This window comes from Maniola jurtina, chromosome 3 (assembly GCF_905333055.1).
Source record: "Maniola jurtina chromosome 3, ilManJurt1.1, whole genome shotgun sequence".
Classification (NCBI taxonomy): Eukaryota; Metazoa; Arthropoda; class Insecta; order Lepidoptera; family Nymphalidae; genus Maniola; species Maniola jurtina.
This window is the reverse complement of record NC_060031.1, coordinates 15263794-15277910: the sequence shown is the minus strand read 5'-3', so window position 1 is coordinate 15277910 and position 14117 is coordinate 15263794. Positions and strand designations below refer to the sequence as shown.

At 38.9% G+C, this 14117-nt stretch overlaps 2 protein-coding genes across 2 annotated transcripts in view; both read right to left on the bottom strand.

Moving 5' to 3' along the window:
- Positions 1-6998, bottom strand: part of LOC123878477 (TNF receptor-associated factor 4) — a 115304-nt gene extending 108306 nt beyond the window's left edge. Inside the window, exons 1-2 of the mRNA XM_045925671.1 lie at positions 6818-6998; positions 4981-5028 (exon numbers count right to left, since the gene is read on the bottom strand). Coding sequence (XP_045781627.1) covers positions 4981-5015 — 35 coding nt within the window. The 5' untranslated portion in view covers positions 5016-5028; positions 6818-6998. The remainder of the gene's footprint in view (positions 1-4980; positions 5029-6817) is intronic.
- Positions 6999-10792: 3794 nt separating this feature from the next.
- LOC123878515 (cytochrome b5 domain-containing protein 1) lies at positions 10793-13775 on the bottom strand. The gene is made up of 4 exons (XM_045925729.1): positions 13346-13775; positions 12302-12557; positions 11247-11492; positions 10793-10960 (listed from the first exon to the last, which is right to left on the bottom strand). The coding sequence occupies exons 1-4, from the start codon at positions 13589-13591 to the stop codon at positions 10875-10877; spliced, it is 834 nt and encodes a 277-aa protein (XP_045781685.1). The 5' UTR covers positions 13592-13775; the 3' UTR covers positions 10793-10874.
- Positions 13776-14117: the final 342 nt, after the last annotated feature.

The following is a 14117-nucleotide window of genomic DNA, read 5'->3' as shown; positions in this document are numbered from 1 at the left end:
TCTTAAAGGTGTGAGACGTTTATCCGCACTTGGCCAGCTTGGTAGACTATGGCCAAAACTTTTCTAATTCTGAGAAGAGATCCGTGCTCTGTAGTGAGCCGGCCATGGGTTGATTATAATAATACCTACCTAATGATGATTTTCTGAAAAACGATTTGATTTCTACAGAGATGCTCTTTGATCCTAAAGTGGCATATCGCATCGTCTAAGAAATATCCAGGATTTTCAGGACTTTTATGGACATGTAATCTTACTGTGATGATCCCCTAGTTCAGTGATGTTCAACGTGAGGGTCGCATCGATTCTCAGTTTTCCATCGAAGCATATTTTTCCGGTAAAAGTTACCTATCCGTAAAAGCAATACCATCCCAATTAACCGCAAGCGTGCCTCCCTTCAACTTAGCATATTGCGGCGAAAATTAAAGCCGGAGGCGTTATAATAGCGTTATAATGTGTTTATAATTAGCCCGCTCTCGCATTAGACGTTCATTTCACGTTTCATTTACGCTCTCTTATGTAGTGTGCACTAATTTGTTGCATCTCCAGAGGTAATCTCGCTCGACAACGGTTGAGCGGGTTTCAATTACAATTAAAACAAAATACCTATGTACTTAAATATTTCCAAGTTATAATATTTAACTAGTGTTTATTAATACCTACGAGTAAATATCTTTAAATCCTGAAATCTTTTGCGATGCAATGGGTATGTCGCTTTACCGTTGCCCTGCTGTAAAAATCTAAATGTTTTTTAGAATTAGCGTCAAATTACAAAATGATAACAATGTTGTAAAATGGAATATCATAATCAATGAGCAAAATTATTGTCGAAAAATAACAATTGGAAACCAGTCTATTTTGGAATTTAAATAAATAAATAAAAATAAAAATATTTTATTTCAGACAATAATAAATTGTGTCCATAATTTTTTACAAATTAAATTACGTAAGTTAAAAGTAATATTAAAATTTAAGTAATGTGTTTTTTATATTTTTATTACAGGATAGCCTTGTGGTTGACGATAATCATACTTTAAAGAAAGAAACATGATGAAATCTAAGTTGGAGCGTGCTTGCCTAGAAGATACCTGGAAGTTTTCGGAAAACACACGTTCCTATACCCACCCATGACTTTCCAAAAGGTAAATCATTCGTAAGCGAACCAAGCGAGAAGTTTTTCTTTGGCCGTTTAAATATTGAGAGCCCGGGCGAGGCCAAATTTTGCCAGGGCAGGATTGGATTTGAGAATTCGCACGATCGCTTATTCACAAGATAAATCAAATCACCATGTCATGTTTCATGTGTAATTGTCATGGTTGTTTAGCAAGTGGTACATACCTACCGAGCCGTCTTATCGGCATTCCTAGACATAGATCTTTCTAAATTACTTATCGTTTACAATTGATTTGTATCTGCAGTAATTGTATGACGGATATACTATACACACGCCAGTATATTTATTGTTATTCCCAGATGTATTTTATATGCTTTGAACACGTGGTAGTAACACCTAATTAAAAAAATTAATTCCAAGTAAGTGCGAGTCGAACTCGCACACGAAGGGTTCTATATCATCGTAAAAGCTTTTTAATTTTTTCCGTACCTTTGGTTTGGTTCCGTACCTCAAAAAGAAAAAGGGAAACCTTATAGGATCACACTATAATTATGAATTTTGGCAGGTAGATAGGTCTTATAGCACAAGTAAAGGAATAAAGCTGAAAACCGTGAATTTCTGGTTACCTACATCACAAAAAAAATTAAAATGTGTTACAATTTTCAAAGTAAGATAACCTATACCGAGTGGGGCTTAAAGAGTTATTAGAGTGGAGCTGATATGAAAGTGCTGTAAAATAAATCAAAATCTGTTTTAGAATGTACAATTCTAAAACAGATTTTGATTTATTTTTGCAAAATGTCGGAAAAAATACCCGAGTACGGAACCCTCGGTGCGCGAGTCTGACTCGCACTTGGCCGGTTTTTAATTTACATGGCAGATATTTGTTGTTATACCTAATATCGGCAAAAAAAAATACAAAGTAATCCGGGAGCTACTTACCAAAGTACCTATACTCATTTCTGTTTCTTCATGTATTGTATGCCTAGGCCCATTTGGTGCCATATTAGGAATCACAGTAAAAACTAGAATGCTCTTTGTTAGTTAAATTAGTATGTGAGAAGTATTTCGTCAAAAGACGAAAAAGGCAATGCCAATATTGTGTTCTGTGGAAGGAATATGATATTACAGATAGTGTCAAGTTCAGAGAACAGGGCTGCCAATTCTGTAGGAAGCTATAGTGCTTCCTACTAAACTTTATCCACGGAAAGAAGTTAGTAAGTCTGACGCTCTCTCTGTTGCGTAATCCTGTACAAAATGTTAGATCCAAAAATCTCAGTGGACATTCACTATTTTGAGTCACCAACCAATCATAAACGAAACTGTTTTCTGAAAATGTTTTCAAATTGGATTTGGAATGTTGGTTGGTTGGTTGATGACTCAAAATGGTTATCGACTACTGAGATTTTTGGCATCATGTTGGCACCATTGCTTTATATGCTTTATTCATTAGAACTTAAGGTTTATTTTACAAAAGTTTAAAAAATCCATTAAAAGTATGCTTCTGGCAAAAGCATATTACACAATCGAAGATTATGTAAATGATAAAAAAGCATGGATTTGACTCGCTCCAGCAATGCGCGGGGCTGCAATTGCTTGTATAGTATAGGATATTATTGTAAATTGAACAATTGAAAAGAGCAACCGCCGAGTTTCTTGCTGGTTCTTCTCGGTAGGAACGGCATTCCGAACCAGTGGTAAATTATTTCACGATTCAAAAGCACTTGTAAAAATTTATTTGAATAAAAATCTATTCTATTTTATTATAGAGTAAGTTTTATTTTTTGTAACCTGTCATTTGTGTTTTGTGGTGCAATAAAGTACAACATAATATATGTATATTTGGTGGTGCGCTCTTAAAAAATCTATATCTGAATGGCTCTTAGATTGAATTGGATTGGATTGTTTTTTTTTTTTAAATTAGCAATAAAGCTCGCGAGTGACAGCCCTGGATCAAAGCACGTTTGCTTCACTTCCTTACTCGGACAGGAAGCGACGAAAGCTCAGTAGCCGCCTCGTCGAATATAGCGAAGGGACACTATGACTATCAATGTTTTATCCGACTTGTATACTGTTATTATTATTAGTAAAGTTTTAAAGTACGTGTTGGAATGCTACCCACTTCCGGAACCGAAATGACGATTCAGAGCCATTACGCACTCATCCGATCCGAGTACTCCAAGCATTCAGTGGACCTCTTTGTCATATCTACGTCATATTTCCGATTTAGCAAGAAACAGTTAAAAATTATTTTGCTATAATCCGCCAACAGAAAAAATCTGTATGGTCAAACATGCAGTTACAAGCTAAGCACCGCTTACCTCCCCAACCAAGCAATAAAGCCAAGTTCCCAAGCAAGCACTGCCACCACCACTCACATGCACCACCACACAAGACTTTTCCACTACTCTCGACGCGTGTTTCGCCCCGACACCAATTATTATAGCATATAGGATTATAGCAAAATAATTTTTAACTATTTCTTGCTAAACATGAACTTCCGCAAAGTAACGCCTGATTCTATCCAATATTTCCAATTTGAATCTAAGGCTTATTCGAGGTATTCTCACGGATGATGGAGAGAACTCGGATGACGGAAGTCGGAGCTAGTGCGTAAGTTATACCATACAAACAGTTCTATGGCTACTTCGGATCGGATGCAGTGCGTCATCACCTTTAGCGATCTTCTAGAATTTCGACAAAAAGTTTTCTAAACCACAGATAGGTAACTAGACATTATTAATAATAAATTATTATCAATAGTACCCAAGGCGCAGTGGAGTGCGCTGTGGTCGTATAAGTGGGAGTTTCCGTATTCGATTCCCGGTAGCCTAAGCAAAGCTATAATACACATATTCCAAAACTGCCCAGTTTTGGAATACGTGTATTATAATTTCTAAAAGTGTCACTGGTCTGGTCTGATGGGAGGCTACGGCCGTCGCTAGTTACTTTGATACTACAAAACAAGCCGCTACCGCGGCCCCCACAGCAGGCCGCGTCTGTCTGTGACAGGCCTAATCCTGTACGATGCCGCGTAGGAACCGATCAGGGATATGATATGGGTGCCATACCTCTTCCAAGTTAGCCCACTACCTTAAACTACATCATCAATTACCAAATAGTGAGATCGCAGCCAAGGGCTAAGCAATGGAATAAAAAATACTATGTAATGTAAGTTCTGCTAGCTTATTAAGTAATTATTATCAACAAGAGACACATGTTCCGCATATTTACAAATCGCTTCCTGCCCCCCATGGGACCGTTCTTGAATCTATTCCGACGTAAAGAAAGCGCTCGTTAAAATGCTATAAAATTATGTTTGGAGAGCAGAGCTGAATAGGGATCTGTGGTGCATAGATACAGATGGTTATAGTAAAGGTGAGCGGATAAAAAACTATTTTTACAGTAGCCATGTTTTATGGGTTTCTTTGGTCAGAAGAGTAGGTACCTTTTTCCCCCGTGAGGAAAATCTTCATGGAAACCACCGACCACGGAAGAGCACAGTGGTTATTGTCAGACTCCTACCGACTCGAAACCTCAAGAAGTTCAATCCCACAGGTACCTACCTACTTACCTACAGGTTTTTTAATTACTAGCCGATGCCCGCGACTTCGCCCGCGTGGATTAAGGGTTTTCGAAATCCCGTGGGAACTCTTTTATTTTCCGGGACAAAAAGTAGCCTATGTGCTAATCCAGGATATTATCTATCTCCATTCCAAATTTCAGCCAAATCCGTCCAGTAGTTTTTGCGTGAAGGAGTAACAAACATACACACACACACACACACACACACACACATACAAACTTTCGCCTTTATAATATTATATTAGTAATAGTAATTATTTAACGAATTGAATAGAGGAAATTACCTGCTTAGTGAAACGTAGATTGGTAACGTTGCCATGTTGACTTTTTATCTGAAAATATTAAAAAAAAAATGTTCAGATGTTATAGATAACAAGTTGGACTTCGTCTGTGTTGGTGTTAGCTGGCGGGCGTGCTCTGCCTTATTGGAGTGTTTTTTTTTGTTAAAACTGACTGGAAAGCGCTCTAAAGGGGTGCCGTGCGTATGTCGGCGAGCGCCGGCACAGACGGGGTCCATACTTGTATAGTTTAACTAACTTGTTACAAATAACTACAAACTTGACAATCGCTAATCTTTGCAAAGCCAGACGAGAGAGAAAAAAAAAAGAGAGATAACAAGTTTTTTCCTATGTGTAGTTTTATTGTGATAAACGTAAACTGATAATAATCTATATCTATACTAATAAATAAAATTGGAGTGTCTGTCTGTAATTTCGAAATAACTACCTCATATTAAGCTCATATGGTTATTTGAACGATACCAACACTGAATCACACGTTTTTAAAATTTTTGTCTGTCTGTCTGTGTCTGTCTGTCTGTCTGTCTGTCTGTCTGTTTGAAAAGGCTAATCTTCGGAACGGCTGGACCGATTTTGACGGGGTTTTCACAGACAAGTAGAGGATTGATCAGGGAGTAAAATAGGCTACTTTTTTAACCGACTTTCAAAAAGGGAGTTGTGTTTTTCTTCCTATGTACACCGAAATCTCCGAGATTTCTGAACCGATTTGCGTAATTTTTTTTTTAATCGATAGAGGAACTTTGTGACAACTTTCCCACGGGATTTCAGACCCTAAATCCACGCGGGCGAAGCTGCGGGCATCAGCTAGTATTATCTAAAGTACAACATAGATGGTTTCGTACGAGTATTTGTATTGTTTAACGGTATTTTAGGTTCTTAATTTGAAATTCAACTCTGACCGGAAGCCCATAGACAATAGAGGCATTCGATAAGCTTTATCTATTGTTTCGAGCCCGATAACACAATGGCTTCTGGCTTCACTTTTTTTAAATTCTGATTGGGGTCATTAACGTTACGAGTGTCGTAGATACCTAGTGCAAACGGTGAGGGTATAATTTTATTTGATTGAGGAACTATTGCTATACTCTTCAAAACCACGCGATAGTATTAACAGGGCTCTCTCCGTCACTCGTTTCCACTCGTTTCATACAATCGTAATTCCAATTTCATTTGAATATTAAGCAACCAAAGTCCATGAAATTTTGCAGACATATTCTAGAAACTAATATCTGTGTCTGTGGTGTTTTAGATTTTTCTAAAAATATGTAGTTTTAAAATTACAGGAGCTCAAAGATTTGTATGTAAATTTTAAAGACCGCGTAACTTTGAAACCGAATATTTTAACAGAAATCTGGAAAATCACAGACATAGATATTAGTTTCTAGAATATGTCTGCAAAATTTCATGGACTTTGGTTGCTTAATATTCAAATGAAATTGGAACTACGATTGTATGAAACGAGTGACGGAGAGAGCCCTCTTAACCACAGACAAGAGTGTTGTCTACTTACCCACATTCATTTTATCATTCAAACCCACATTGTAAATAATATTCGTAACTACTTTTCTCAAAATATCAAAAATAAAATCTTTCTTACGAGTGTTCAGGCACTCTAAAAAAAAGCTAGCCCTCAAACCATGCGACCATTAAAGGTAAACGTCAGGGTTTTATAAGGGGAGCTAAAATCAATAGAGGGTCCCAAAGTGACTCCAAATCAATTTTATCTGCAGACTATTTATTTACGTTGTACTCCCTTTGAGAGTTATATTATGACTCATGAGTCATGATAACCATTTTGGTATAGAACCCTAACAATGCTTACCTAATTAGAGAATCAGTAGGTAAGTAGCTGACAAAACACTACTGCACTTCATAAAAAATCTCGACACACATCTTTGCTTAGTAGATCACAAAAAAACAATCACATGTCTTTATCAGTAGAGGGCAATGACACACAAAATAAAAAAAAAACCACAACAAAGTCCTTGCCGCGCTTTTCTACGTCAAACACGTTCCGTCACTCAATTATCTATGGACGAAAATGGCCGCCGCTTCTGTCGCTCGTTTTATTTTTACTGACGCTTTGCATGGGGTGCCCCTGCTGTAATTTGGGGTAACAACAACAAGTGAATTATCGGATCCGCGCATGCGTGGTGGTCGCGCCGCTCAAGTACGCAAATAAGCGGGTAGAATAGATTTACAACATAAATAAAGATTCGTGTGGGCTAGGCGAACAGAGGAATTTCTTACTAAATAATAATTTTGCTGTAAGTATAATATATAACGTTCTCTAAACAAGATAAGGGCATTATTGTTACTCGGAAAGTGATTTTTCAATTTTCGTACTTAGAATAGTTTGCTTCTAATTATATTCTAAGAAATTATAATTATCAAGATCAAAAAAATCTCTGATATTACACAGGCGATTTCACGGAATGTGAATTTTCGCACAAGATTGTAAGTGCATAAATTCACTTATTATGCGAAAAGACACGACCAAGACAAGACAATAACATGACCAAGACAAGACAAAGACACGACTAAGACAAAGACACGACCAGAAGACGACCAAAAAAGACAAAGACAAGATAGAGACACGACCAAGACAAGATCGATACGGCCAAGACAAGACAAAGACACGACCGAGACAAGACAAAGACATGATCATGACAAGAAAATGGCACGACCAAAATCAAACCAAGATCAGACACAGACACGAGCCAATAGGTAGGTAGGTACCACTACCTAAGTACAACAAAAAATTAAAAAAAAAAAAACAATCATAAACGTGTCTTAATTCTATGCAGCTCGCGTTTTAACAAAAACCCGCACAGAATATGTATGATATTCTATGGATTAAGTACACTGCAGACGTATTTGGATAATATATTCCTTGTTTCTCAAGTTTTTGTGCATAGGTGCATTAGCACAGTGTAAATAAATACTTACAGTCGGACAAGCTGGCTTTGCGGGCGTAGCACTTACAAATACAATTCCGGACGACTGATGACTGATCTATATTCTATAACCATGAGATTCAGTACCTATAAGTAGGGTGACGCGCACCTTTGAAGGCTCTTGCGTAAGTGTTCTCATAAAAGAAAGAGAGAGTTTACGCGACAAAAAGAGAGGTGTTACATTTTAGACCGCAGCGCTATGCAAGCTGAATTGCTCTTTATTGCGTCGTAACAAGAGTTGTTATTTCATCATCATCATCATCAGCCTGTGGAAGTCCACTGTTGGACTTAGGCCTTCCCTATAAAGCGCCACCACACCCGGTCCTCAGCCTTTCTCATTCAGCCACTTCCCGCCAGCCGCTTTATATCGTCGGCCCATCGTGCTGGAGGGCGTCCCACACTGTGTCTTGCTTAAACGCGGTGTCCACTCAAGTTAAGTTGATATTTATTTGAACGTATAAATACTAATACGTTAATAGTTAATGATAACTATTAACTATTTATACTACGCGGATGATATCCAAAATATTAATGTCTGTCTGAACTAGTCAACCTTCCCCAACTCGTGAGTTCAGCCGACAGACAATATTTACACTATTCAAAACTATAACTCAAAATTGTTTATTCTAAGTAGATACTATTATACTCCTTTTGAAGGTCAGAATTGTTAGATTTGTAAGACGATATACCTAGTAGTGATAATTAATTACGTAAACTTAAAACTAAAGCTAAGAGGGTTCCAAACGCACCCAGCTCTAAGAAGAGCCCACAAACAACAAGCTCAGAAACTCAACTCATTAAGTATTTACGTTACTACTAATCAAAAAAATATTTTTTTCTTAGTTCTATCGACTTCTACCCGTCGGTATGATTGCCCCCAATTCTCGCCCTCCAGGATTGGATCCGTCAAGACGTCTCCGTCGACCGACTGTATGAAGTATCTGTTTAAACTGTGGTTGGTAAGGAAACATCGTCGCGGGTCGAGCAATGGCCACACTCCACAGGAATCGCGCTCGGTTGAGCGTAGCGAGCCGCAGGTCGGTGGCGGTGGCCGTATGGTAGGTATGGGTGTTACTATGGTTCAACAAGAAACTGTAGGTACGTGCCCTTGGGGCGGAACAGGTTAATGTTTATAGATTACTAGCTGATGCCCGCGACTTCGTCCGCGTGGATTTAGGTTTTTCGAAATCCCGTGGGAACTCTTTGATTTTCCGGGATAAAAAGTAGCCTATTTGCTAATCCAAGATATTATCTATCTCCATTTTGAGTTTCAGCCAAATCCGTCCGGTGGTTTTTGCGTGAAGAAGTAACAAACATACACACACACACACACACACACAGACACAGACACACACACATACACATACACACAACTTTTGCCTTTATAATATTAGTGCGATAGTGTGAAGTGTGATGGTCAAGAAGCCCTGTTGTACACAGTCAATCTCTAAACTGAAATGACATTTCAAATTAACTTTTTCCCTCCGTGGAGGAGAATGTCCGTAGATACACTCGCGCGGTGTATTTACCTACCTATTACGTTTTTTTATTAAATGCAAATTGGCGTTAAATATCAGTGCCCACGTGCCACGCAAAAACGCCCCCGAGCAAAGAATGGAACGACACACTTTCTGAGTAAATCCTACCACTTATTACCTATGGAAATATGCACATACTGAATTACACTATTAACGTAAACCCGTGATTATTTTATAGACAGTGACCTCTGTAGAAAACGGATATGGTTCACTTGTTTTTTTATTTTTTATTCTGGGTAGGTACATTTATTGTCTTCACCGCACTATCACTACCATCATCATCACTTTACCGCATATTTTGCTCTGAGATGATGAAGTCGAAAATCCGGTCTAGTTCGTACCTAGTTTAAAGAAATCCTACAGATATCACTACTATATTTATTAACCCCCGACCCAAAAAGAGGGGTGTTATAAGTTTTTAACCCCCGACCCAAAAAGAGGGGTGTTATAAGTTTGACGTGTGTATCTGTGTGTCTGTGTATCTGTCTGTGGCATCGTAGCGGCTAAACGAATGAACCGATTTTAATTTTCTTTTTTTGTTTGAAAGGTGGCTTGATCGAGAGTGTTCTTAGCTACGAGTATAATCCAAAAAAATTGGTTCAGCCGTTTAAAACTTATCAGCTCTTTTCTAGTTTTCTTGTAGAAAAGAAGGTTAGATAACCGTTAGGTTCATAATATTATGTCAATTGACAAATGTCAAGCTGTCAAGATGGACGTTGCCTAAATACATAATTATTTATTTGAAAATGATGTTTTGGAAAAGTCAGATACTTTCGATCGTAGGCGCGGAATAGTCCAAGAAAATCGGTTCAGCCGTTTGAAAGTTATCAGCTCTTTTCTAGTTACTGTAACTTTCACTTGTCGGGGGTGTTATAAATTTTTAATTTACACTTGTCTACCCAAGCGTTTTACTTACATATATCTATGGTTTTACTCAATCGAAGGTTGGGTGTTCATAGGTAGAACAATAGTCGTATCATTCCGCTTCTTGTACCTACCTTCAGCTATTTATTAGTTACCTATCTCCTTTTAATAATTGAATTCTTGAAAGGAATTTGGAATTAAAATGAAAGTAAAATTTAAAAAATTGGTTGTCTGTAAAGTCGGTTTACTGACGATAGTTGAACGTGACAACAAAGGCCGATTGTGCTTCTTTGTCGCTCGTTCCGCGCTCTCGCTTGCACTTCAAGCCTTACATGGAACGCCTCAGAGCGAGGTAACGCCGCATGAGTCATGTTTTTTCGTGCGTGCAGCCGGCTCTATCGAATTATAAGACGTTGTCACGTCATAACTAAGTAAACATTTAATCCGTGTAACTAAATATTTAAAAACAAATTAATGATATTAAAAGTAAGTAAATAGGTTAAAATATTTTATCCATTCTTTAAAATTCGATGTCTTTGTAACATTTCTCGGGGCGATCCAGGACACAGTCCATGTCGTGGCAGAAACAATCATCTTTGGGCGGATCTGAAACATGATAGGTGCCTTTAAGAATGAGCAGGGTAAAAAATATAACTTAATCCATAGTTAGGTAGGTACCTATACGAACTAATAATAATTTAATGCGAAAGTGTGTCTGTCTGCTAGCTTACAGCCCATCTGCTTAACCGATTTTGCCAATTCTGGGGACGGACATAGGCTATCTTTTGTCATGGAAAACGGGATTTTTAAAAACCTTAGCCCGCTTAGCCGACGCACAGCTCATAAAGGTTTCTTTTTACATTTTGAGGTCCAGAACCCTAAAAATGTCTACCTTCAGTCAAGTCATCATTATAATACAGAAGCAGATCAGGTATGTGCAGGTTCTCAGGCAACGCCACGTCGCTGAAGCGGTCCCTCTCGTCAGGAATGCCGTTCTCCGCAAGGGTCTTGGTGTAATCGATCCCGCGCCCAAGGTACCGCCAGGTATAAGACAACATGTGCGAGTTGTGGGGCAGGTAGCGCATCATGATCTGATATATTGTCTCTTCGGAGCATACTTCTAGGGTATCGCTTGAACCTAGTTGGAAATTCAAGATTGCTTAGAAACATCATCAAAGACATAATTAATGTATTTATAAGAGAAACGGAAGCCGGGAAGAAATTCCCCGCTTGGCGGCGGGTCAAGACCTGGCGGGAGTGCGGTGAATACTACCTTAGTGATACCCGCGCAACCGCCAGTCTGTTGAGGAACAAACACAGGTTTTAGTGGGTGCAAGCCCCACATAACCCCTCCGTGTCCCCTGACGGAAGGGTATGCGTTAGGCATTTCCTGTGTATAAAAAAATAAAAAAATATCTTAGCGGTGAGTCAGAAATCTTTTTCATTTTTGTTTCATGACCTTCATTGGGGTCTTATAATGGAGGTCCTAGTTTCGTTTCCTAGCAGCGGCAATTTGGAAATTTATAATTTCTAAATCGTCTCTGGTCTGGTCTGGTCTGGTGAGTGGCTAGGGCCGTGGCTAGTTACCACCCTACCTGCAAAGCCGTGCCGCCGAGCGATTTATCGTTCCGTTGCAATGCCGTGTAAAAAGTAGATGCCAGTATATCAAACTTTAATAAAACTGCCATTTTAGCCACCTTAGATAATAAAAATAAATGTCACTTATTGCTTTAACGGTGAAGGAAAACATCGTGAGGAAACTTATGCCTAGAAAAGGTCTCCATAATGTTTTCAACTGTGTGAAATTTGTCAATCAGTTCTTGGCCAGCGTGGCGGACTATGCCCTAAACCCTTTCACTCCGAGAGGAGACCTGTTCTCAGTAGTGGGCCGGCGATAGGTTGATTATAATAAAGCACCTCATTATGAAATGTCAAAAAAATTGTAACCCGTCAAAGTATTCGTAATTCGGATCGGCCTGGTCCGCTCAGTCAACTTTCCCTCAACGTTGCTCTCATCCAGCCACCATGGGTTAGTGATGGGTCTCCAAAGGGTCGAAGGTACCACCGGGCGATCAATACCGTGTCCGTGTTGATGGTACCCTGTTCTAGATGCTACGATAGGGTGTATATAATGGACCCAGTCGTCTCCTTTGAACCAGTGGCTGACATCTTTGCCGGCGTATGCGAGGACAGTCATCGCTAGCTGTATAAAATATAACTCAATATTTTAATATCCCCGACACAAACAACTCTATATAAGTAAATTAGAAAAGAGCTGATAACTTTCAAACGGCTGAACCGATTTTCTTCGATTATAGCTGAGAACACTCTCGATCAAACAAAAAACTAAGTTAAAATCGGTTAAAACAAATTTGCTCTGGCTGTTAGGTAGACAGTCTGCTTTGTCACTTAATAACAAATTAATGGTCTATTGCTCTATCCTCAAACCCATTTGGCTTTATGGCACACAGATTTGGGGTACTGCCAGTAAATCAAACATATTAGTTATCCAAAGAGCCCAGAATAGCATATTAAGAACTATTGCCAACGCTCCCTGGTTTACTCGCAACACAGAAATACATGAGTATCTGGAAATACCAACAGTAATTGAGGAAATCAATAAGTAAGTATAATACAAAATATCGGGATCGCTTGTTGAGGCACCCTAATCAACTGGCACATAGCCTGCTAACAGTGGAACGGATAAAGCGTCTGAAGCGGGCTAATGTGCTCGATAGTGTGCAGATCTAAGGACACTGGTCCTAAGTTCTGCAAAAGTCATAACCGACCATAGCAAATCTGCTTATAGTCTGTCGACTGATCGCAGATCACACACTGGAAAAAAAAAAAAAAAAACGGTTCATTAGTTTAGGAGCTACGATGCCACAGATACACACAGATGCCAGAGATCCACAGATACACACGTCAAACTTATAACGCCCCTCTTTTTGGGTCGGGGGTTAAAAATAGAAGTCCTTAAACCGTACTTACTCTTTTAGCATCACAATAAGCATAACCTCGCTTAAAGCAGTTGCAGTACTCCACACAATCATCGCCGCAGTACCAATTCTTCACGGCGCATGAGCAAACCTTGGTGCACTTGCATAGCCTGAACTGTTCTTCAAGCCAGGAGGTCAGGTTTCGGACCTTCCCGTTGAGGGAAACCCAGCAGTCGCCCGCTCGGTTATGTATCGCCACTTCAGCTGGCGTGAACCATTCTTGCTTGGTGTATATCATCGGTTTTTGATTAGGTACTTCTTTGAGAATTTCTTATGGTTTAGATCAAATAAGTGCGTATTTTTATTAGCTAAACTTAATTATTATTAAATTCGTAGATACTAATCTTTAAACTGTGTATATTTTGTGTAAAATGGTATTATAAAGTTTTTTTTAATATGAAATGTGTTTTGTAAACAATAAACTTTTGACAATATTTTTTTCTTTTGACTTTCAAGTCTGACGGCAGAGATATTCGATTGAGGTTTGATTAAGCTGTAACAGAGCAGTGCAAAGAGTACCTATGTAATCACTATGTGGAGCAGTGGTTGGTTGGTTAAGATGTCAAACTCCTTCGAGGGTCAGAGAGTCCGTCGACTCGTGCACCCTTTAACTTTTCGGATGAGTGCAGACCATAATGATCCATACTGTTCTCAAAGGTATGTAAAATCTAATTCCCGCACTTGGCCAGAGTAGTGGACTATGGTCTAGCCCTTCTCGTTCTAAGACGAGAACCATTCTCAGTATATAGGTGGAGATGATTTAT

What these genes read in the sequence shown, in the direction of transcription:
- LOC123878515 (XM_045925729.1), bottom strand. Translation starts at nt 13,591, where the DNA reads ATGATATACACCAAGCAAGAATGGTTCACGCCAGCTGAAGTGGCGATA. An exon ending in CTTATTGTGATGCTAAAAGA is followed by an intron (nt 12,558 to 13,345) that starts GTAAGTACGGTT and finishes TATTTTATACAG; the next exon opens with CTAGCGATGACTGTCCTCGC. An exon ending in AATTACGAATACTTTGACGG is followed by an intron (nt 11,493 to 12,301) that starts GTTACAATTTTT and finishes ATTTCCAACTAG; the next exon opens with GTTCAAGCGATACCCTAGAA.